At 46.4% G+C, this 24,516-nt stretch overlaps 1 protein-coding gene across 1 annotated transcript in view; it reads left to right on the top strand.

Moving 5' to 3' along the window:
* The window catches only part of SPNS2 (SPNS lysolipid transporter 2, sphingosine-1-phosphate), a 107,876-nt gene that overhangs the window by 36,005 nt on the left and 47,355 nt on the right, over positions 1-24,516 (top strand). The window contains exons 2-3 of the mRNA XM_063146719.1: positions 3,799-3,864; positions 21,470-21,606. Of these exons, the coding sequence (XP_063002789.1) occupies positions 3,799-3,864; positions 21,470-21,606 (203 nt within the window). The remainder of the gene's footprint in view (positions 1-3,798; positions 3,865-21,469; positions 21,607-24,516) is intronic.

The raw sequence follows: 24,516 nt of genomic DNA, 5'->3' as shown, positions 1-24,516 counted from the left end.
CAGTTCTGGGCACCACACTTCAAGAAGGATGCAGACAAGTTGGAGCATGTTCAGAGGAGGGCAACGAGGATGATCAGGGGTTGGGAAACAAAGCCCTATGAAGAGAGACTGAAAGAACTGGGCATGTTTAGCCCGGAGAAGAGAAGATTGAGGGGAGACATGAGAGCACTCTTCAAATACTTAAAAGGTTGTCACACAGAGGAGGGCCAGGATCTCTTCTCGATCCTCCCAGAGTGCAGGACACGGAACAATGGGCTCAAGTTAGAGGAAGCCAGATTCTGGCTGGACATCAGGAAAAACTTCCTGACTGTTAGAGCAGTATGACAATGGAATCAGTTACCTAGGGAGGTTGTGGGCTCTCCCACACCAGAGGCCTTCAAGAGGCAACTGGACAATCATCTGTCAGGGATGCTTTAGGGTGGATTCCTGCACTGAGCAGGGGGTTGGACTCGATGGCCTTTTAGGACCCTTCCAACTCTGCTATTCTATGATTCTATGATCTTCAGGGTCGGCCCTTTTGGTGGGGCCACGAGGCAGGGCCTTCTTAGTGGGTGCTCCCAAATTCTAAAACTCCCTGCAGACTTGGCTAGAGCTAGAGTGTTTCTCTCTCTATTGTCGTCCCACTGGCAGGCAAGGATGTTTCTATTCAGCCGGGTCTTCGGCATGTAAGCAGGTCTGTTGCTGAAGGGAGTTTTATTGGAGTTATTTTGTTTACTGTAGCTGTTTTAATATATGAATTGTTTGTCTTTATGACGGTTTCAATGCAGGCTCTGTTTTAAATTTTGTCTTATTGTCGTTCGCCGCCTTGAGTGCCATTTTTCTTTTTTCTTTTTTTGGGTACGACGGCAGGATAGCGATCTAATAAATAAATAAGGATGCTGTGACAACATAGCGTGAACTCTTTTGAGCACCGTAGGGACTCCATAGCTCGCCTTTTTTGTGTTCAGGAGGCCGCAGGTTCCATTCCTGGGGTCTCCCGTTATGAAAGGTTTGGGTAACAGGAAAGCCACTGTCGGTCAGAGCAGACGGGCAAATGATTTTCGGGCTCTCCCACTGCCGGTGGCCTCCTTGAAGAAGCCTCGCCCATGTCACGGAACCGTGGCTACAAACATTTTTGGGTGGTCCGTGGACATACAAGAAGGAGTTCCGGAAACGTAACTGAGTCGCAGGAGGAAAAGCAGCATCTCTGAGAGGGAGTTTTAAGGGCAAAAAGTCATGGGTACAGAAAGAGAGGCTATATTTTCCTCTCCTCGGTGTGTGTTACATCACGGCTGTGGTCTCTCCGGTGGGTCTCCAATTTAGTCTTTCTGAAACTGTAGAAAAACACTCGCAGGGCCTGGAGAGTAGGGTCCCAAATGGGCTTGTGTGTGAAATAGGAAATTGGCTCCAATTAGCAAGGCAAGAGCCATGCCGATCCCAGGAGATCGATTTCCCACGCGTTCACCCTGGAGTCGAGACAATTGCTCTGGAGCGGTAGCGAGGGCTGATTTTGAACAGGACAGGGCTCCATGGCTATGCAGTGGTGTGGCTGGCTGTTTGCCAGCGGCACACTAAAAGCTTCATCCCACGGACCTGTTTCCCTTGGATTATCCCCATAGCGCTAAGCTTTTGCGGTTATTGTTTTTGCTACCGGGCGACAGCAATCCTTTGCATACCAGGAAGTGAGTTTAAGGGGGGAAATGTAAAAGAATCATAAAAAATCAACGGATAACCCAATTCAATTCAAATTTGGTACACTTAAAGCTCTCCCTAATATCTATTACTGTGCCAATTTTGGTGTCTTTATCTTTAAAGCTTATACAGATGTCAGCATTTCTTTAAAATCCTGCTCCTGTGCCCCAGCGGCGGCTCGGAAGATACGTTCCAAAAGCAGGGGCTAAATACGGCAAATCTTTTGGCTTTATTGCACAATTAAGGCAGGATGCATGGGAGTACATCACAATCAAAGCAGATTATAAGGTGGAAAACTTCTGAGTCCTTTGCATGCAATTCGCAGCGATTGCACAGTATAACGCTGGTGTGACAAAGCTCTAAGCCAGGAGCAAAGTGAAAAGAAGCCCTTCTACTGCAACATTTTGTTGCAGGCTCTACTTGTAACTGAGGAACTGGCTTCCTGGGTGAGAATGAACAACTGTCTAGTTCTTCTTCATGCATCATACCTTTTTTCGGTCTAAATATGCATAAGATTGCGCCCTGAGCAAGTACCCAGAGTGGTCTACACCGTAACCATAAAAACATATAATACACTCAGTAAAAAGTACAAGCACAACATTTCTAAAACCACAACAAAGAATACCAAAACATTAACAACAGAAGCAAGTGAAAAGATGCCACACATTGAAACCGGCAGCGATAAACTAGGTGTTACACATTCAACCCTTGGAAAGAAACGCCGTCAATTTCTGTTTGGAAAAAGGTCTTTGCTTCTTGGTAGTTCAGAACGAGTTGATCAGCTTCATTCGGAATCAACTGAAGCTTTAGTTGATTAATCTGATTAAGTGGTTAATATGAACGTAAACTCCTCATTTTTTTAAAAAAAAGGCAAATGAACATAATAATAATAATATTAATAATAATAATAATAATAATAATAATAATAATAATAATTTTATTTGTTTCCCGCCTCTTCCTCTGGATTGAGGCAGGGTACAACACAAATAAAAACACGATAAAATACATACAACTAATTCAAATGTTTAAAACCAGTGCATCATTAAAAGCAGCACACCATTAAAAAAGGCATCTTAAAATTCAACTGGGTAGGCCTGCCGAAAGAGATCAGTCTTTATGGCTTTCTTACATTCTGGAAGACTGTTAAGTTGACGAATCTCTCCCGTCAGGTCATTCCACAGTCTGGGAGCGGCAGAAGAGAATGTCCTCTGGGTAACAGTTGTTAATCTAGTTTTTGCTAGCTGAACTCGATTTTTCCCAGAGGACCTGAGTGTGCGGGGCGGATTGTACGGGAGAAGGCGATCCCGCAGGTAGACTGGACCCAAACCATGTAGGGCTTTAAAGATGATCACCAACACTTTCTACTTCGTCCGGAAACTAATTGGCAGCCAGTGAAGAGATTTTAAGACTGGTGTAACATGATGGTTGTGGAGGGGGGAGGCTTTGAATTCTTTGTCTCTGAATTACCAGAGTATAATTTAGTGGACCCAAAGTTGCAAAATGAGTTTCCTTCTTCCTTTTCCGTAGCTTCATGATTTTCAAGAGAAAGGATCTCCTTTAATTTCATTTCCAATGTAATTATTCTTCCTGGCATTGTTCTGGACGTCCCATGGAAAAATATGCCCTTGGATATTCAGTGTGTGTGTGTGTGTGTGTCCTGCTTCTTTTGAAAGCTTGAAGTGGACATTCTTTCCTGGACATCAGGAAAAACTTCCTGACTGTTAGAGCAGTACGACAATGGAACCAGTTCCCTAGGGAGGTTGTGGGCTCTCCCACACTAGAGGCCTTCAAGAGGCAGCTGGACAACCCTCTGTCAGGGATGCTTTAGGGTGGATTCCTGCATTGAGCAGGGGGTTGGACTCGATGGCCTTGTAGGCCCCTTCCAACTCCATGATTCTATGAAGTGCTTCATAGCTGGAGGTTGGTTCTAACTGAAGCCCGGAGCGGATTTGCCGCCCCACCGACATCAGTGCCACCAGCCTCCACTGTGTGGCTCTCCAAATATGGTTGGACTCGTTGCCCATCAACAATTAGCCCCTAGCCAGTCAACATGACTTGAAAAAACGCTGCTTTAACAGGAATTTATATTGCATTTTCATGTATCTCATGTTCTCCTCTCTCCTGCAGGGGTTTTGCTAGACATTCAGCAACACTTTGGAGTCAAGGATAGCGGAGCCGGCCTTCTTCAGACCGGTAAGAGATCTCGTATTCTCGGCGTCTACCTTTTCTCCCTCCCCGTATTCCAGTTGGTTTCTTAAGCCAAGGTCGCAGCGTCCTTGTGAGCGCGCGCTGGCTTTGTTTTAAATCACAATCGGCTGGCCAACGTGGGTTTTTTGTGTTTTTTTACACGCTTGTGCCCTTGCTTGGCTCCGGCTTAGCGGAGCGGTCTTCAGCGTTTTTGAGCCGACGCCAAAGCGGAGCGACACGGCGGCTTGCTGCGTTTGCTGAATTGAAGTGCGAAGGCAGGGATGAGCCAGGGATAAAGGGGAGCAGATCTGGTCCACGAATGAAGTTAAAAGAGACTGGCATGTTTGAGCTTAAAGCTCTTACGGTCAGTAAGGAGGTCTTTGGAGAAGCAGTTTGACCTTTGCGAATGCAGAGGAAATGGCACAAAAGCCAGGAAGCAGTCATAAGAACGCAAGTGCCCTGCTGGATCAGACCAAGGGTCCATTTAGTCCAGCGCTCTGTTCACACCAGACATCGGCCAGGGGTGAACAAGCAGGACATGGTGCAACACCACCCTCCTGCCCATGTTCCCCAGCAACTGGTGCACACAGGCTCAACGCCTCGAATACTGGAGATAGCCCACAACCATCAGGGCTAGTAGCCATGGATAGCCTTCGCCTCCAGGAATTCATCCAACCCCCTTTTAAAGCCTTCCAAATTGGTGGCCATCACTACATCTTGTGGCAGTGAGTTCCATAGCTTAACTCTGCGCTGTGTGAAGAAATCCTTCCTTTTATTTGCCCTGGTGTTGGACCAGGGAGGCCTGGGTTCTAACCCCCACTGGTCCATGAACTGTGGACATACTTTAAGGTTCTTTTTTTAGTAGAACCACCTGGGTTTCACTAACCACAGCCAGGTGTAAAGTAGTGACTGGAGGGGCGGGGCCAGTTGCAAAATGGTGGCTCTGGGGGTGGAGCCAATTGGTTCTCAGGGGGCGGAGCCCATGGTGGCTCAGGGGGCGGAGCCAGACGCTATCCAAGCTACAATCCATATCAGAGTTACCACGTCAGGCGCTTGTTAAACAGCTGCTGAAAGCCTTGCTGTTCTATTTAAATAATCTGGAGAGCTACCACTCGAACCCAATGTACCGTCTGCCCATCTCTGTTGAAACTGGCTGGTGGTGGGTCGCCAGCGTTTCAGCCCTACCTGGAGGGGGTGCTGGGCTTTGAACCCAGGACCGTCTGCACGGAAGGCAGGCGCTCCGCCGCTGAGGGACGTCCCTTCCCTGGAGGAACAGGGTTTGACAGTTGTATGGGGTGTGTGTGTGCTGCTGTAGCATCCCACCTCTGCCATGAACCCAGACCGCTTTCTCTCAGCCTCATCTACTCATCTGTAATATGGGGTTAATCGTACTGACCCACCTTACAGGGCTGGTGGCCGGGATGCAACCAGATAATGTACGGTGAAGCGCTTTGAACACCCCTCAAGCGTTTGACACATGGTGGCGTTCCTCTCTCGGACTCCGTGTAGTCCGATTCCGTCTCCCCCCGCACCTTCCCTAAGAATCTGAGGATTGTATCAAGTAATGGCTTCCGATGATGGGGCAAGATCCCAAACCGAAGTTTGTGGGTTTGGTTGCAGCTCCAAACCGTGAGTCGCCCAAACCACGGCTTGCAAACCATCTTCAAACTCCCAGTTGAGCAGCCGTGTTAGTTTAACTCAACCTTCCCCAACCAGGTAGAGTGCAAGTTCTATCAGTAGGGCCAATGGTCGGGAATGCTGGGAGTTGTAGTCCAAAAGGTCTGGCAGGTTCCAGGTTTGGGGAAAGCGGGTCCAGAGTGTCGTAGCAAAAACAATGGTTTTGTATCACTTTGAGCCTGTTCAGCCGTCACACTGAGCATTTTGAGCTAAACATTATGTCTTAGCGTGTCGTGTGAACCATGGCTTAGCATGTTGTGTGAACCATTCCTAACTATGGTGGCTTCATAACCATGGTTTAAACACGCTCACTATCTATGCTACAAAAGGCTTTGTGGCCTAACCATGGCTTGTTTGTCTGAACAGCCTCTTTAAAGACTAAAGAAACACAGAAACAAAGGGAACTAGCCAGACTTCCCACAGCAGAGAGTTCCATAATCTGTTGCACATGCCCATGAGCCGCACCTCAGTTGGTGCTGGAACATTGAGCTGAGCTTCCTTTGAAGGCCAAAGCATACAGGCAGGTTTGTGTGGATGGAGGCTCTGCCTTTAATCCCAACATTACATGACTTCTGGACTTCCCGATTAGACTACTGCAATGCACTTTACGTGGGGCTGCCCTTGAAGACGACGCGGAAGTTGCAGCTAGTGCAAAATGCAGCAGCTAGACTGCTGGCGGGTACGTCTTACGGAGACCTCATAACACTGGTCTTAAAGGAACTGCACTGGCTGCCTAGACGCTTCCGGTCGGAATTCAAGGTGTTGGTAATGACATTTAAAGCCTTAAACGGCTTGGGATACTTGAGAGAGCGCCTCTCCTTATATATGCCTGCCTGAGACTTGAGATCTGTTGGAGGAGCCCTTCTCCACATCCCACCAACGCAACATATACGTTATGATGGGACAACGGAGAGGGCTTTCTCTGTGGTGGCCCCCCGACTGTGGAATGCCCTCCCCTTGGAGCCCTGACTGGCGCCAACGCTGATTTCATTTCGACACCAATTAAAAACATGGCTTTTTAACGAAGCCTTTGATGGTTAAATCCACTAAGATGGCACACAGTTTTAACTGCTTTTAACTGCTTTTAAAATACGTATTGTTTTAACACGGTTCGTGGTTTAATTTGTTTTTAACTGTGCAAATTTATTGTTTTATACTGTATGCTTTTACCTGTACGCCCCTCTGAGATCTTAATGATATAGGGCGGGGTACAAAAGTTTCAAATAAATAAATAAATAAATAAATAATCAGAAAAAAAATGGCAAAAGGAATGCAAACGGCATTTAAAAAAACAAGTGAGTCGTTAGGATTATTATTTTAAATGGTAAATGGAGCTATTTTAAGGTCTCTCCGCAAAGGAAGTCCTGCTGTTCGAAGGCCAGATGGGTCATAAGGGAGGGATTGCAGAAAGCACCACCGAAAGCTAGTTATGGGAAGCCCCTTCTTCGCTGGTCTGAGTGGGAAAAAGATTAGGATCTGTCCTTGGGGTGCGAGGGCACGGGGAACGCATTGTGGGAACGTTATTGGAAGGTCAGCAAAATCCGGTCTTCCAGGCACGTTCTGGCAGCGCTCAAAAGGCTCAGTTGATCAATCCCGCAGATCTGAGCGATACGGAAACTCCCGGACTGTAGCAGACGTTGTGTGATGGGATTCCCTTCGATAAAAACACACACACAACGCCCTCCTTGCACATAGAAGATGTGCTTGAGAGATTCGCCCTGGACTTATCTCAGATGCTGCTGGCTGTATTTCGACGCGAAAGAAAGAGACTGGGTTCGCACACCACACACACACACACAGACACACACACTAACCCCCACGCCGTGATTGAGTGTGGGTTGTTCAACCGTGGGTTGTTTGTTGGAGCCGTGGGTTAGCATGTTGTCTGAACCCAGGACATTTTCTCAGGGTGGCTTGTTTAACCACGCAGACTGGCTTCTTACGAACCAGCCACCTTTAGACCCTTACAATGCTTTCAGAATTTGAACGGGTCGCACATAGATGCCACTTCCAAATACATTCTTGTTTGGATATTTGGTTCGCTTTTGTTGAAAGTCTCGTATAATCGCTAGGATGCATTCCATACAAATTCATGTATATGTGCTGAAATTTTTTTTTTCTTGAATAAGTTTTAATTAGGGTGTTATATGTTTGAAACTTCTGGTTCACAAAATCAATCTGGCCGCTGCATTTTGCACGAGCTGCAGCTTCCAAACCGTCTTCAAAGGCAGCCCTACGTAGAGCGCATTGCAGTAATCTAACTTGGAGGTTACCAGAGCATGGACAACTGAAGCCAGGTTATCCCTGTCTAGATAGGGGCGTAGCTGGGCCACCAACCGGAGTTGGTAGAAGGCACTCTGTGCCAGTGAGGTCACCTGAGCCTCAAGTGACAATGATGGGTCTAAAAGAACCCCCAAGCTACGAACCTGCTCCTTCAGGGTGAGTGCAATCCCATCCAGACCCGGTAGAACACCCCCCCACACTCTGTCAGTGGAGTCACCTCCTAACAGCAGCATCTCGTAAGGTATCTTTGAAGAGATAAGGACAGAGCAGTTCCAATATATGAACCGGAATGATTTGGGGCAGAACTCTGCATTCAGAATGGGGCCTCAATTAACGTCTGGCATCGAAAGCTGAGAGGTTTTGTGCAGAAATGGATCCCTCAGCATTGCCCTGAATGCCAAACTATTTAATTTATTCTTATTATTCTCTCTCCGAGCCCAGGCTGTTCTGGAAACAATCTTGTAAAGGTCTTTTTTCTTTTCTTTGTAAAGGTCTTTTCTTTTTCTTTTTTAGACGGTTAAATGCCAAATGCAACTGGGATGTCCTTTTGAAAGAAGCGTGGGACACAGGACTAAAGGTTGTCTGTTCCCAACTCTTCCCTTTTTAAAAGGTGCATGCTTTCAACAGATTATCTGGACTGTGGTCAGCGTGACTCAATTCAGCTGTTGCAAACGCAAACGCCTCCTCCCCTCCTTCCCACTTCAGTGAGGGTCTCCTTTGCTTCCTAATTCTCTCTCTCTCTCTCTCTCTCTCTTTGCTCCCAAACCATGGTTTGCAAACCCACTCTAAACCATGGCTTCAAATAATGCAGGCAAGGCCTTTACCCAGACCTTGCAGCAAACTATGGTTAGAGCAACCCAGGAATTAGAAGAGAGAAACCTGCCTGTGAACTCATGGATTGGAGCATCTTTCCCCAACCTGGCGCACCCCCCCCCCCCAAGCGTGGGATTGCAACCCCCATAATTCTGAGCCAGCATGGCCAATGGCACATCTGGCTGTCCAACACATCTGGAGGACACCAGGTTGGGCAGCCGGATTGGAAGATCGAGTTCATGAATAGGAGGAGGTGTCCTCGTCTACCTCTCTCTGTCTCCTAAAGCTCTTCCCACAGAGCAGTTGATGATGGTAGGTTGGCCTGTAGTGTGGGGACGTTCAAGTCTCTCTTCACTGCTTCTTGGCTGCACAGCCCTAATTCTTTCAACCGTTCTTCAAGTTCTGGATTCGTCATCATCCCGGTTGCCCTCTTTGGGATTTGCTCCGGCGTGTCAACGGCCTTGTGGTGCCCAGAACTGGATACAGTCATAGAATCATAGAACAGTAGAGTTGGAAGGGGCCTCGAAGGCCATCGAGTCCAACCCCCTGTTCAATGCAGGAATCCACCCTAAAGCATCCCTGACAGATGGTTGTCCAGCTGCCTCTTGAAGGCCTCTAGTGTGGGAGAGCCCACCACCTCCCTAGGTAACTGGTTCCATTGTCGTACTGCTCAAACAGTCAGGAAGTTTTTCCTGATGTCCATCTGGAATCTGCCTTCCTGTAACTTGAGCCCGTTATTCCGTGTCCTGCACTCTGGGAGGATGGAGAAGAGATCCTGGCCCTCCTCTGTGTGCCAACCTTTTAAGTATTTGAAGAGTGCTCTCATGTCTCCCCTCAATCTCATTTCATTGCTTCCACATGGGCACAGGCGATCATGAAAAGTGATTTTCTGAAACCTCCCCTGCAACAGAGTCGATGGCAGGACCTGAAATCTTGCCAGAGTTAGTGCATGCCGATATTTAGGTATATTAAGCATTGAGAGATATTTCGCTTCTGCCATTCCGAACCTTGGGTTACTACCTAAGAAGGGAGGGGAGCAGGTTCTATCTGCTGCAGATCTTAAAACTTGTGTATCACAGTCTGTTCCCCTTTGAGACAAAAGGGCCTTGGCCTGTGTTGCTTCCATCATTAATAGAGATTTGGGGCAGAAGCCCAGAGAGTTGATCTTATTCCAGAGTAGTTTCATCCACTCAGTGATGAATGAAGTTGGTTACTCTTAGAAGATGTATGATTGTGCACGCTCCCACCTTCTCCTTAAATTCCAACATCATTTGACAAATGTCTCTCCAGCCCTTAAAAAATGAGAATTGACAGAGGCCATGTTTCTTGTACATGTCCAGACACTTTCAGGTATTTGAATTAACCTCAGCCGGGGTGGGGGGGGGGGAGAAAAAAAGACTGGCATCTTTTACAGCACGGCGTCTGCATTTTAACAATATTCATTCATTCCGCGCGTGAAGGGGGCAGACGGTCATGCCGTGGCTGATTTTGCCGCGCGTTTGAAGGTGCAACGGATGTGACATTTCTGAAATCACCCACGAGAGCAACATCCAAGCCGTAGGTTTCTCCAAGCGGCTGGGTTGGTTTTGATCTGCCTTTGGGAAGCGGGTGGCGTGACTCAGTTCCCCTTTCCGTGGAGAGACCTGGTCGTTCAATTTCTCAAGTTTGCCTTGATGCTGCGGAGCGACCAGGGTGCAAGATTTCTTGAGGGCTGAGAAGCCCACAGCTAATTTCCTTCCATGCATTTGGGGTTAGAGAGCATGCATTTCCACTCTGTTTGAGCCTTGGTGCCTTCCGATGTATGGGTCAAACCCTGGAAAGGCAGGGTCACTAAAGACGGAATGCGTCTGAGAAAAGCAGGCCGCAGAGGGAGTAGATGGAAAGGGATTGTTTTATTTATTTATTTATTTATTTATTCATTCATTCATTCATTCATTCATTTATATACCGCCCCACAGCCGAAGCTCTCTGGGCAGTTTACAACAATTAAAAATGGTAAACATTAAAAGTATACAAAATTTAAAAACCATCAAAAACATAAAAACAGTATAAAAACAACGGTATCCATTTGAAAACAACAGTTCTGGGGTCCGTTAAAAAACAAACTTAGCGTTGTTAAACTATGTTAAATGCCTGGGAGAAGAGAAAAGTCTTGACCTGGCACCGAAAAGATAACAATGTTGGTGCCAGGCGAGCCTCATCAGGGAGATCATTCCACAGTCGGGGGGCCACCACTGAAAAGGCCCTCTTCCTTGTTGCCATCCTCTGAGCTTCCCTCGGAGTAGGCACTCGGAGGAGGACCTTAGATTTTGAGCACAGTGTATGGGTAGGTTCATGTCGGGAGAGGCGTTCCATCAGTTATTGCGGTCCCAAGCCATGTAGGGCTTTATAGGTTAAGACCAGCACCTTGAATTGGGCTCGGAAACATATAGGCAGCCAATGCAAGCGGGCCAGAATTGGTGTTATATGCTCAAACCTCCCTGTTCCAGCTATCAATCTGGTCACCACATTTTGCACAAGCTGCAGCTTCTGGACCGTCTTCAAAGGCTGCCCCACGTAGAGGGCATTGCAGTAATCTAATTTGGAAGTTACCAAAGTATGGACGACTGAAGCTAGGTTATCCCTGTCCAGATAGGGGCGTAGCTGGGCCACCAACCAGAGTTGGTAGAAGGCACTCCATGCCACCGAGGCCTCCTGAGCCTCAAGTGACAGAGATGGTTCTAGGAGAACCCCCCAAGCTACGTACCTGCTCCTTCAGGGGGAGGGAAACCCCATCCAGAAACCGGTTGAACGCCATTCTCAAAGAATTATTATTATTATTATTATTATTATTATTATTATTATTATTATATTTATTTATTTATTTATTTATTTATATAGCACCATTAATGTACATGGTGCTGTACAGAGTAAAACAATAAATAGCAAGACCCTGCCGAGATGGCCCTGGCCTTCTCATCCCCCATCCTTCAGGGAACACAGAGCACATTTTAAGCCTCCCAGCAATCTCGGAGGTAGGTTAGGGTGTGAGAAAGGGAAAGACTTGGTGAGGTGAATCATTCCCACCCCCGGCGGCAGCAAATTCCATAAATTAATGACATGTGGTTTGAAAACAACAACTATTTTTTCCCCTCCTGCTGGAATCTACTGCCAATCAAGAAGCTAAGGAAGGTAGGAGCTGTCCAGTTTGTGTGGGTCAGTTTGTTTTGAACCCTGGGGTTGTTTGTTGAACTGTGGGTTAGAGTGCCGCTAGCGTTTCTTCAGGCCGGGTTATCGTGTTGTCTGAATGCCGTCTGGGTGGCTTGTTAAACCACGCAGGGTGGTTTGTTAAGAAGATGTGCACGTGCTGGTAACTTCGAGGCTCAACTTCTGTAATGCGCTCTACATGGGGCTACCTGTGTGCCTAGTCCGGAAACTTCAATTAGTCCAAAATATGGCAGCCCAGGTTGGTCACTGGTCCACCTAGGGGTGACCACATTACACCATTCTTAAAATCTCTTCACTGGCTGCCAGTTAGTTTCCGGGCGAAGTATAAAGTGTTGGTTATTAAAGCCCTACATGGTTTGAGTCCAGGCTACCTGCGGGATCGCCTTCTCCCGTACAATCCGCCCCGCACACTCAGGCCCTCTGGGAAAAACCTACTTCAGTCAACCAAAACTAGGCTGACAGGTATTACCCAGAGGACCTTCTCTTCTGCTGCTCCCAGACTGTGGAATGGCCTGCCGGAGGAGATGCGTCAACTTGACAGTCTTTTAGAATTTAAGAAAGTAATAAAGACTGATCTATTCCGGCAGGCCTATCCAGTGAAATATTATGTTTTAAGGATGTTTTTAATTATGTTTGCTATGTTTTCAATCAGTTTTTAATGTGTTTTATATTCGCTGTTGTTCCCCGCCTTGATCCAAGTGGAGAGGCTCTGGAGTTGTGTGGGAGTTGACGGGAGACTGTTGTGTCCCTGAGCACGTGCAGAGTACGCTTCCACTTTCCCCCACAATCCCCGGGGCTAGAAAAATATCTCAGGTAGTTGATTGCTCAAGATTTGGTCACTGGGACTGAGACTTACATCCATGTGTTTGTGGGTACGCAGTTATAAACTGTTTGTTAAGGTTTTAAAGGATATATATAAAAGTAGAAAACAATGAAAAGAAAAGGTTATTCTTTTGCACTGCCCGTCCCCATTCCCACTTTCTGCCTCAAACCACCATCTAAATATATAGTAGTAGGCATTGAGTGGATTCTCCCTGGAAAGAATAGAAAGGAACAAATTAAACATAACAAACGAAAAAGCGCTAAAAAAAGAAAAGGAAAAAAAATAGTGATATGTATGAGATAGATCAACGTCTTCTGTTCTCAGTTGAGATACAGCTCAAGGTAATTGCTCTTCACCGCTGTAATAAAGTTGTCTTCAGTCATAGTTATCTTTTCAGTGTAGAAATTTGATCGTGATGATGAGGGCTTCTAAAAATAGGAAGGAGATCTTCGATTCCCCCCCTCTTCCTCCTGTCTGGCCATAAGAGAAGGGAAGTTGCCCGTTGGAATCCACCCTGCAATAAAGGAATAAGAATCCTTTGGGATTTCATAATGAAAGATGTGAGGGACGGGGTGTGTGTGTGTCTCCAATTTGGAGAAGAAGGTACGCCCTGAGCCACTGGGGTTGCTTGGAGGCAGAAGAACCACCAGCCGGGTGTCTTCTGCTCTGGAGCGCCACCTCTTCCCATGGCCAGGGAGTGTACTGCGGCTTTCAAGCCTAGGTTGCAATCACTATGTCTGGACTAGAATCAAAGGCTGGTCAGATTTGGTACCCCCACATACAGAGGCAGTATACCTTAGTCTGGTTACCAGTTGCTTGGAGACCCACAGGGTTTGGCTAGCAATCTTCTTCTGAGTCTGTGGTCACTGTTGTTGAAGGACTAGACTAGACGTACTTTCCACCTCCACCCTCACGGCAGTAACATTCTCATTTGCTACAAATACTTTTTAGGGATTTAGGGTTAACTTCGCAATTGGCAAAACTATTTTCATCTGCCCGCACACATCCCGCCCTCCCATTTTTAAAGGCGTGCATTTCCCAGAAGTTCCCTTTGATAGAATTACTCATACGGGCTAAAGAGGAACACAGAAGTGGAGGATATCCTTTGCAAAGATTCCAGAGGCTGTTATATGAACATATCCAACTCAACATGTCAAGCACAGTTTCTTCTAGCTCCTTAGTCTTAATTGTTTAAATTCCGATTGGCAACTGTTCTCCAAGGCCCCGGGCAGAGGGGATTTCCAGGTGATCTTTTTTTAAAATGGGGGATACCAGGGACTGAAGCTGGCACCTTCACTGTGCCAAAGATGGGGTCCCACTCTGAACTATGGGAGGGATTGTAATTCACTGGTAGAGAATCTGTTTTGCGTGTATGAAGTCCCAGGCTCCAGTCTTCAGTCAAAAGTTGGGGTACACAACCCTTTCTACCCTGAGGGCTGCATCTGTGTATGCTGGGGAAACCAGGGGCCCACACGGCCACACATACACCAATGAAATTCTTACCCCTTTGGGCATTTTCCCACGAAGCATGCAAACCACAGCTAAACTTCATTCATGTCTGCTCAGAAGCAAGCCCCGGTGCAACAGCTTTCTTCAGCCCTAAGCTAGGAGAGCCCATTCTTATCTCCAGTCAGTGTTAAAGAGCAGGGCATTTGAACTTTAAATGCCTTTAAATCGCTCTTATCTCTGATCACTGATCGGAGATAAGAATATTCCTCGTTCTTAATGCTGAAGAAAGGCCTCTCTCTACCGGAGATGAACAAATATTCTTGACCTGGTATAAGACAGATTCCTGTGTCCTTCCTTCCATAGCTATGGCCTTTCCTTGCACTGTGGTTTATTGCTAGCATGCTGCAGCTTCTAAAGTGTTTCTCCCGCTTCCCTGTTGCGAAGTAAAGCTGGCATGCATTTGCACCAGAGGAAAGCCGGGATGTAAATGTAATAACCCAAATAAAATGGCGGAGGCCTAATGACATTCACTCCCCTTTAGGCTTTGTCAGTTGGAGGTCCTGATGACACTACTTAGAGCAGCCTTCCTCAACCTGGGGCGCTCCAGATGTGTTGGACTGCATCTCCCAGAATGCCCCACCCACACTATTGTAAAGGAAGTATTGGAAGACTGAACAAAAGGGTCGTTGTTGCAAAGACAAGACAGCGTCAGCCTGTTTGTGCGAGACCGGAGTTAGAAGTTGTTGTCAGGAGTGGGATGCATTGGCAATAAGTTTCCCTTCTTGAAGTTATACAGCTCCTATTCCAGACTGTGATGCATCTACCTTGCACTGTCATTTCTCCATCTTTGCATCAGAATATTAAAGGACCGATACTGGGGTTCTTGTTATAAAGCTGCTATTTTGATGTTCCCAGAGCAATGCAAGATTGGGGCATTTTAGGGATAGCAAACTGGGGGTGGCTTGCAGGTGCCTGCTGTAGATCATTTTGGCGCTGCTACCATTACCAGTAAAACCACTCAAGGTAGGGGGCTGTACTGGTCGGGGGGGGGGAGGGGGAGGAGAGGCAGTTTTCAGAAACTCCCTCTAATCTGGAGTAGGCCCTGGAAGGCAGAGGAGATTGGTAATGGTGGACAAGGTGTAAGTCAGGTAAGCTTGTTCACCATCACTGACTAGGGTGACCATATGAAAAAGAGGACCGGGCTCCTGTATCTTTAACAGTTGTATTGAAAAGGGAATTTCAGCAGGTGTCATTTGTGTATATGGAGAACCTGGTGAAATGCCCTCTTCATCACAACAGTTAAAGCTGCCCTCTTTTAAATCTGGTCACTCTAGTATAGCTCCTGCAGCTTTTAACTGTTGTGATGAAGAGGGAATTTCACCAGGTTCCCCATATATACAAAGGACACCTGCTGAAATTCCCTTCTCTATGCAACTGTTAAAGATACAGGAGCCCTGCCCTCCTTTTCATAGGGTCACCCTACCTTTTGAAATCCAAAACACGTTAAGGGTGTGCGCTGCAGATTCAAATGCGAGCTGCAATTTCAGTTTCTCTCGGACACTTTCCACAAAATGTTTAATAGCTATTAATCTCCTTCTTGACCCACCCTAACTCTTCCCTCTGCCCATGTCGAGCGGGTGACACTGTTTTCGTTCCGTTTTATTTTTCTGCCAAACGACTCAGCCGCACCTTTAAATTTCCTGACAGGGAGGCACGTCGCCGGCTGAATGGCATCTCCCAGGATGGAATAACTGAGCAGGCACTCATGGGTAGCAGCGCGTGAAGGAAGCCGTGGGGCCTGGAGAGGATGAACTATTTCCCCCTCTTCACATAATTAAAAGAAAGAGAGAGAATTTCCAACCACGTACAGAAAAAGAATTTGAGAGAGGCACCTGTATTGGGGCGGGTCAGGCTATCGGAGGCAGAAATAGATACGGATCCATCCATCCTGTCTGGATAATTAAACCTTTCCTGTGCCTTCACCACAACTGCGGGGAAACAAATGCATTTTTCATTCTTTGTTCCAAAATATCACCCCGCCCCACCCAATCTGTCTCTTTTGGGGAGGAACCTTAAATTGGAAAGGTGTATATTGCCTCCTCTATTTTTATTCACCATTTTATTTTGGGCTGGTATTTTTTGGTTGGCCCAAAGCACGTCCAGTGGGTTCAAGGAACAGGACTCCGTGTTTTAATAGGGGCCATTTTAAAATGGCGAAAAACACACCCAGTCGCCCTCGAGAAACAGGATTCGGTGTTTCAATCGGGGCCGTTTTAAAATGATTCCTTCTCTGGAAGTGGCTGTCGGCTTTTGGCCCTGTCCAACTCGATGTATGTTCCACTTTCTGCCCTTCTATTTTTTGTCCACAGATTTGGCATTTTTATAGCTGTTTGGGGGGTGTTAAAAATGACTTCTGTGTTTAGGCTTTTTCTAGAAGCGATCATGACTTACATAAGGCATAGCTGTGAGGCTGGGTGAGGCAGCCTAATGCTATTAAACCATGGCAAAGTGGAACATGAACAGACTTCTGATGAATGCAGACATCTGGTGCATGCGAAGTGCAGATATTCAATAATTGGAAATGCCCGGGTTTGAACTAGGGACCTTCTTCACGCAAATCAGGGACTATTTCATCGAACGATGAGACTTCCCATAGCTACCTTCGTGAATGCAAAAAAGGAGAGTGAAACGGCACGGGGAAAGGCTCTCGCTCAGTGGTAGAGCGCATGTCTTGCATGCAGAAAATCCCAGGTTCGCCCCCAGCTCTGGAAGGCTAGGAAAGATTCCTTGCCCAAGATCCTCAAGGTCTTAGTGTGGAAAAAGCTAAATGGACCGGTGGTCTGACCAGCATGAAGCAGTTTCATACGTAGGTGAAGCATTTGTTTCCCAGTCAGCCATTTTGACGAGAGCAGGCATGACACCAGGCTGGGCAGCCTGCCTTGGGCCTGCTCTGACAAAGCGACAACACTTTGAGGGGCTCCAGATGGCCATCTTTGATTTCAGCATCTTTGATGGTTCAACTTCCAAAGCATTGTGGTATAAAAGCCACCGCATGGCGCTTCTCTAACCCTATGGTCAGGGCTGGTGCCAGACTATTTTGCGCCCTAGGCAAGGCGAGCGACTTACACACACACACACACACCCCCAAAATTGCCAACTTCGATTCAGCTGTTCAAGAAGAGTTTCTCAACTATTATATTTTCCTTTTATTATGTTTTTTTATTATTATTAAAACAGCTAATTTGTATAAAACGGTGACCCTTAAAGGCACTTCTGCGCCCCTAGAATCATAGAACATTTTCTCAGTATTTTAATAGCTAATTTAACTTAAATTCAAACTTTGCTGCTTTAATTCCATGTTTTAACCTATATCGGTTTTTGCTGTGTGGTTTGATCCTGGTTGTGCTTTTTATATTGTATTTTGTATTTGTGTTTTTAGATGGTTGCTTGTTTTTATGCTCTTTATGGTTTTAATTTTTGTGAACCGCCCAGAGAGCTTTGGCTGTTGGGTGGTATAAAAATGTAATAAATAAATAAATAGTACAGTTGGAAGGGGCCTACAAGGCCATCGAGTCCAACTCCCTGCTCAATGCAGGAATTCACCCTAAAGTATCCCCGACAGATGCTTGTCCAGCTGCCTCTTGAAGGCCTCTAGTGTGGGAGAGCCCGCCACCTCCCTAGGGAACGGGTTCCATTGTCGGACTGCTCTAACAGTCAGGATGTTTTTCCTGATGTCCAGCCGGAATCTGGCTTCCTGTCACTTGAGCCCATTATTCCATGTCCTGCACTTTGGGACGACCGAGAAGAGATCCTGGCCCTCCTCTGTGTGACAACCTTTCAAGTATTTGAAGAGTGCTATCATGTCTCCCCTCAATCTCCTCTTCTCCAGGCTAAACATGCCCAGTTCTTTCAGTCTCTCTTCCTAGGGCTTTGTTTCCAGATCCCAGATCATCCTGGTTGCCCTCCTCTGAACCCCCTCCATCTTGTCTGCATCCTTCTTGAAGTGTGGAGCCCAGAACTAGACCCAATACTCAAGATGAGGTCTAACCAGTGCTGAAGGGAGAGGAACCAGTACCTCGCACAGTTTGGAAGCTATACTTCTATTAATGCATCCCAAAATAGCACTGGCCTTTCTTGCAGCCATATCGCACTGTTGGCTCTTATTCAGCTTGTGAACTACAACAATTCCGAGTATTTGAAGAGTGCCATCATGTCTCCCTTCAATCTTCTCTTCTCCAGGATAAACATGCCCAGTTCTTTCAGTGTTTCTTCCTAGGGCTTTGTTTCCAGATGAAGGAAATTTGCACATGAGGCCCTGCTCTTTGGTCCATCAACAAGAGCCATTGAGGTCTGCACTCTAGGCAGCTGCCTAGTTGGCCTAATGATAGCGCCAGGCCCTGCCTATGGGGGCCCACCTGTCGGCACTTTGCCAAGGGCCCTTTCAGCCTGAATCCGGCCTCGTGGAAGAGGTTGGCCTTCTAGCCACTCAGGTGGCTACTTCCTCTTCCCCACCCATTCCTCCCGCTCACGTTCCCTGGATTTGGCCTGGCGCCTGCCTGCCTCCAACCCCCAGGTGTGTGTGCACCTATATCCAGTGACACCCAATGACAAGAGCCAGGGGAACGAAGATCACATGCAAATGCAATTGCAGGAATTGATTTGTGCCTAACAAGACAATCTGGCAGGCAAGCCGATTGAGAGGCACGCAGCCATTGTCTGAATTCATTTCCAAGTCAGTCAGTTTTCTGATGTCGCGGGCAAGACGAACGCAGTGCTGTGGAAGGGTTGGGCCTCGTTATTCTGGGTCTTGTCATCGCCCTGTTTTTTGCCACCGTGTTTATTCCTTTATTTTCCTCATATTTCTCTCCTGTGATCAAGCTGCCTCCGTCACGTTGCCGATCATCTTAAATCTTCTAATTAAAATAATGTAACTTCCAAGTATAGGAAGATTTCTTGCACAACACAACATGTCATCTGCTTTAGCCAACAACTTATTATAGTAAGAGAAAATGCAGGCAGATTCAAACATTCAAATGTCTAATTTCTTGATAGGGTGTTGTTTATGCTCTGTCACAATGAGCAAGTTAGTTATCTGTTTTCTTTTATTTGAATTATTAACCGCATCTTCAGCCTCTCAAGTAAATAACTCTAACCCACTTACCTGGAAGTAGGAAAGGAAAGGAACCTCTCGTGCAAGCACTGAGTCATTACTGACTCTTGGAGGGACACCAGCTTTCGCTGACGTTTTCTTGGCAGGCCTTATATAGCGGGGTGGTTCGCCGTTGCCTTCCCCGGCCGTGATTACCTTTCCCCCAGCTAACTGGGTACTCATTTTACCGACCTCGGGAGGATGGAAGGCTGAGTCGACCCGAGCCGGCTGCCTGAAACCAGCAATTCAGTGGGACTTACTTCTGAGCAGACATGTGAAGGATTGCAGTGTAATGCAATTAATAAATGTCTTCTAATCAGGTGACAGCTCTGATTAATTTTGTTGGAAACCCAATAAGTTCTTTTGTGTGTTCATTGAGGACATCCCTCGTCCCTTGCACTCATATATATGTACCCGAGGCTTAAAATTTGCACATGAGGCCCTGCTGTTTGGTCCATCAACAAGAGCCATTGGACTGGCGAGTATTGGGGACAGGGCCTTTTCTGTGGTAGCCCCACAACTCTGGAATGCCCTTCCGAAATTCTTTTGAGCATGTAGACAGGCTCTGAAGGCTTTTTGAATTCCTGTCTGCTTTTGGATAATTCGTTGTGGCGTAACTGTTTTCTCTGCTGCCTCTGTTTTAATGTTATTATTTACTGAAGTTCTTTTTATCTGATTGATTTGATTTACGAGCTGTTGGGTTTTCTTTTGTGCAATCTTATTATGTTTTAATGTTGTTTTTGTATAAACTTATTTTCTTGTATTACTGAATATTGCAACCTGCCTTGGGAGGATAAAAGGTGGTTTAAAATCCACTAAATAAAAATAAATAAAAATAAAATAAACAAGGCATGTCCCTTGGCAACAACTAGGGCTGTAATATGACCAAATCTTCTATTTCAAAAGATTATGAAATATATTCTTTTAGAGTGATTAATAAAATTAAACGTTTAATTAAGCAAAATTAAAGAGGTGTTAAGTTATGGGGGGAAATATGTTTTTAACCTTCACTGTAATTTTACCAACATGGTTATTTCTTCTATGCCTTATTAAAATGATTGATCTTGAATATTTTATTTATTTATTTATTACATTTATATACCGCTCTATAGCCGAAGCTCTCTGGGCGGTTTTCAAGGTTAAAAGTTATCTGTTACTGGTAGACATTTAGGGATGTTCAGTTTCCCAACATGTGGCAAGAGTTACCATATCATGATACTGTATTTCTTCGATTCTAAGACGCACTTCCCCCCCATATAAACATCTTTTAAAATGGGGTGCGTCTTAGAATCGCGGGTGCGATTATTATTCTTAGAATCAAAGCTTTTTTTTTCTGTTGGTGGTACTGAAATTAGTGTGCGTCTTACAATCGATGGCGTCTTACAATCGAAGAAATACGGTATATGAAAAAAAAAGTGTGTTCATGGCACTTCATTTAGATTTTGTTCTATGGGGTCCTCTGTTTCTGGGCCTTTTCTGGTTAGATGCTGTAGCAGTCAACAGATGCAGTTCTAAAACCCACGTGTGAAAGAAACACTATGGGCCTGGTCAGACTAGGGTGACCCTATGAAAAGGAGGACAGGGCTCCTGCATCTTTAACAGTTGCATAGAAAAGGGAATTTCAGCAGGTGTCATTTGTATATATGGGGAACCTGTTGAAATTCCCTCTTCATCACAACAGTTAAACCTGCAGGAGCTATCCTAAAGTGACCAGATTTAAAAGAGGACAGCTTTAACTGTTGGGATGAAGAGGGAATTTCACCAGGTTCCCCATATATACAAATGACACACTGCTGAAATTCCCTTTTCAATACAGCTGTTAAAGATACAGGAGTCCTGTCCTCCTTTTCATAGGGTCACCCTAGTTCAGACGACACGCTCAACCATAATGTTTAGCTCAAAATGCTTAACCACCGTGGCTTAGCGTGTCATCTGAACAGGGCGATTCAGTTATTATGCTTTCAGATGGTACCCTTGGGATCTTATGGTTGTAGGAGGTGGCTAGAGAGAGATACCAGTGATGGGATTTCTGCCCCGTTCCATAAGTCCTTGCAAAGAATACCATGGATGCATTGAACAAAGGATTGGTTCTTGGTAGCAGGGCCCCCTGAAGTTAGCATAAATTCAGGAGTCTCTCTTGTTCTTGCCCAGTTCTGAAAGTTTGGGAAACACTGGCTCAACCCGTCTTTTCCTTTCTCCTCTTCCTGCAGTTTTCATCTGCAGCTTTATGGTGGCAGCACCGATTTTTGGCTACCTTGGTGACCGTTTCAACAGGAAGATTATTCTGAGCTGTGGGATTTTCTTCTGGTCCGCCATCACCTTCTCCAGTTCCTTCATCACCGAACAGGTAAGAGGGAATCATGTATGCCCTGCAGCTGGTTTTGGGCTGTGTTGGTAGCTCCATCAACTGGAAGAACCATAGAACAGCAGAATTGGAAGGGGCCTACAAGGCCATCAAGTCCAACCCCCTGCTCAGTGCAGGAATCCATCCTAAAGCATCCCTGACAGAAGGTTGTCCAGCTGCCTCTTGAAGGCCTCTAGTGTGGGAAAGCCCACAACCTCCCTGGGTAACTGATTCCATTGTCGTACTGCTCTAACAGTCAGGAAGTTTTTCCCGATGTCCAGCTGGAATCTGTCTTCCTCTAACTTGAGCCCATTATTCCGTGTCCTGCACTCTGGGAGGATCGAGAAGAGATCCCGGCCCTCCTCTGCGTGACAACCTTTTAAGTGGAGGCAGTGACAGACTTTGTATTTCTGGGCACAAAGATTACTGCAGACGCTGACTGCAGCCAGGAAATCAGAAGACGTTTACTTCTTGGGAGGAGAGCAATGACAAATCTTGGTAAAATAGTTAAGAGCAGAGACCCCACACTGACAACAAAGGTCCGCATAGTTAAAGCAATGGTATTCCCCGTAGTAACCTATGGCTGCGAGAGCTGGACCATAAGGAAGGCTGAGCGGAGGAAGATAGATGCTTTTGAACTGTGGTGTTGGAGGAAAATTCTGAGAGTGCCTTGGACTGCAAGAAGATCAAACCAGTCCATACTCCAGGAAATCAAGCCAGACTGCTCACTGGAGGGAATGGTATTAAAGGCAAAACTGAAGTACTTTGGCCACATAATGAGAAGACAGGACACCCTGGAGAAGAGGCTGATGCTAGGGAAAGTGGAAGGCAAGAGGAAGAGGGGCCGACCAAGGGCAAGATGGATGGATGATATTCTGGAGGTGATGGACTCGACCTTGGGGGAGCTAGGGGTGGCAACGGCCAACAGAAATCTCTGGCGTGGGCTGGTCCATGAAGTCACGAAGAGTCGGAAGCGACTGAACGAATAAACAACTACAATCCTGTCTCCCCTCAATCTTCTCTTCTCCAGGCTAAGCATGCCCAGTTCTTTCAGTCTCTCTTCCTAGGGCTTTGTTTCCAGACCCCTGATCATCCTGGTTGCCCTCCTCTGAACCCGCTCCAGCTGGTCTGCATCCTTCTTGAATTGTGGAGCCCAGAACTGGACGCAATACTCTCGATGAGGCCTAACCAGGGCCGAATAGAGAGGAACCAGTACCTCACGCTGGTCAGAAGATGTGCGGACCTACTGGAATGGAAAAGAGAGCGTTGAAATCTGGAGAAGGGGGCGTAGTTTATTTATTTATTTATTTATTTAATTACATTTATATACCCGCCCCACAGCTGAAGCTTTCTGGGCGGTTTACAACCTTAGTTCAGTGATAGAGCACTTGTTTTACATGCCTAAGGCCACGTTCACTCCTAAAAACTCCAGGTATGGCTGGGGAAAAACGCCGAAGAATGTAGACCAGGAATGGGGAACCAGTTGCCTCCCAGAGATCATTGGACTACAGCTCCGATCACCCCTGGCTGGGGCTGATTTGAATTGGACTCTAGCAACAACTAGAGGTTACCCACCTCTGATGTAAATAAGACTGAGCTAAATGGACCAATATATAAACCAGCTTCCTATGTTCCTAGTTGATGAATCTACTAACGAGTCTATCCAATGTGCATATAAATGACAAATGGTTTATTTGGTCCCTTCCCTGTAATTTGGTGATTCTAAAGGTAGATACTGTTATGGTGTCTTCCCAGGCTGGGTCCTTGACACAGGGTTCAAGGGATGCTCCCATGGGTCATTAGAATGCTTGCTTGAATGGCATCACAACAGTTTAAAATCAGCCTTAAGGCAAAACCAGACATTATGTGTTTGTATCAAGCATCTCTCCCTGTCATCCACCCTCCGTTTTTACTTTAGAGTAGACGCAGGGATGCTGATCCAGATTGGGACCTAGCAGGAGGATTGGGGGAGATTTTAAAAATGCAGTTTGGGTACCCTGGGTCTATTTGAGAGTTTAAAAAAAGACTAAAAAAGACCTAGCTGTTAGATGCAGATTTAAAATAATGTCTAGTTTGGGCCTGGTAATTGGATTTTTTAAACTGTTGCGGACTCTGTTTTAAATTCTTTTATTTGTAATGTTAAACTGGCCTTGTTTTAGTTAGGCTGTTTTTAGTTTTACCACTTAGAGATACTTTGAAATAGTTGAAAATGGCATCTCCTGGTCGCTGTTTGAAGTGTTCTGGACCACCCACCGCCGTCTCAGGATTCTACCACTCCATTCTGTTGCGGGACGCGGTGTCATTTTTTTGTCGGTTTGATCTCCCTGCACAGGGAAGGAGGAGACCGAAATAATTGTAGCGTCTGCATTTATTTATTTATTTATTTATTTTATTACATTTATATACCGCCCCACAGCCGAAGCTCTCTGAGCGGTTTACAACATTCTCCTTCCATTTTCGTTGTTTTGAGTCGCGGCGGCTTTGCCCAACCTGGCACCCTCCACATGTGTTAGATACAACTCCCATCACCCCCAGCCTGGGGGATGCTGGGAGTTGTAGTCCTACTGACATCTGGAGGGCCCCAGTTTGGGGAAAAGGTGAGCTTACAGGTTTGCTAGGTGTGAAGGAGCTTGCATGCCGGGTGGCGCAAATACCCGATTTTGGCAGGCTAAATATAACGCCACCACCCAGCGGCTTCTCCTGAGTGACACAATCTCCCCTGTCCCGTGCCACGGGCGGAAAGGTCTGTGTGTGTGTCGACACGCCAGGCCTTTTGGTTGTCAGCGCTGTGAGGCCACGAGAGGCGGGCGCTGGGAAACCGAGGCGTTCCACGTTTGGAAACCTGCTGTCACGGAGGGCTAATTAATGCATTCCTGGCGAGATGAGCCAAAGTCATGTCAGAGACTCCGTGGA

This window comes from Elgaria multicarinata, chromosome 22, assembly GCF_023053635.1.
Source record: "Elgaria multicarinata webbii isolate HBS135686 ecotype San Diego chromosome 22, rElgMul1.1.pri, whole genome shotgun sequence".
Taxonomy (NCBI): domain Eukaryota; kingdom Metazoa; phylum Chordata; class Lepidosauria; order Squamata; family Anguidae; genus Elgaria; species Elgaria multicarinata.
Note: the sequence above shows the minus strand (reverse complement) of the source record. Positions and strands in the feature narration are given on the sequence as shown.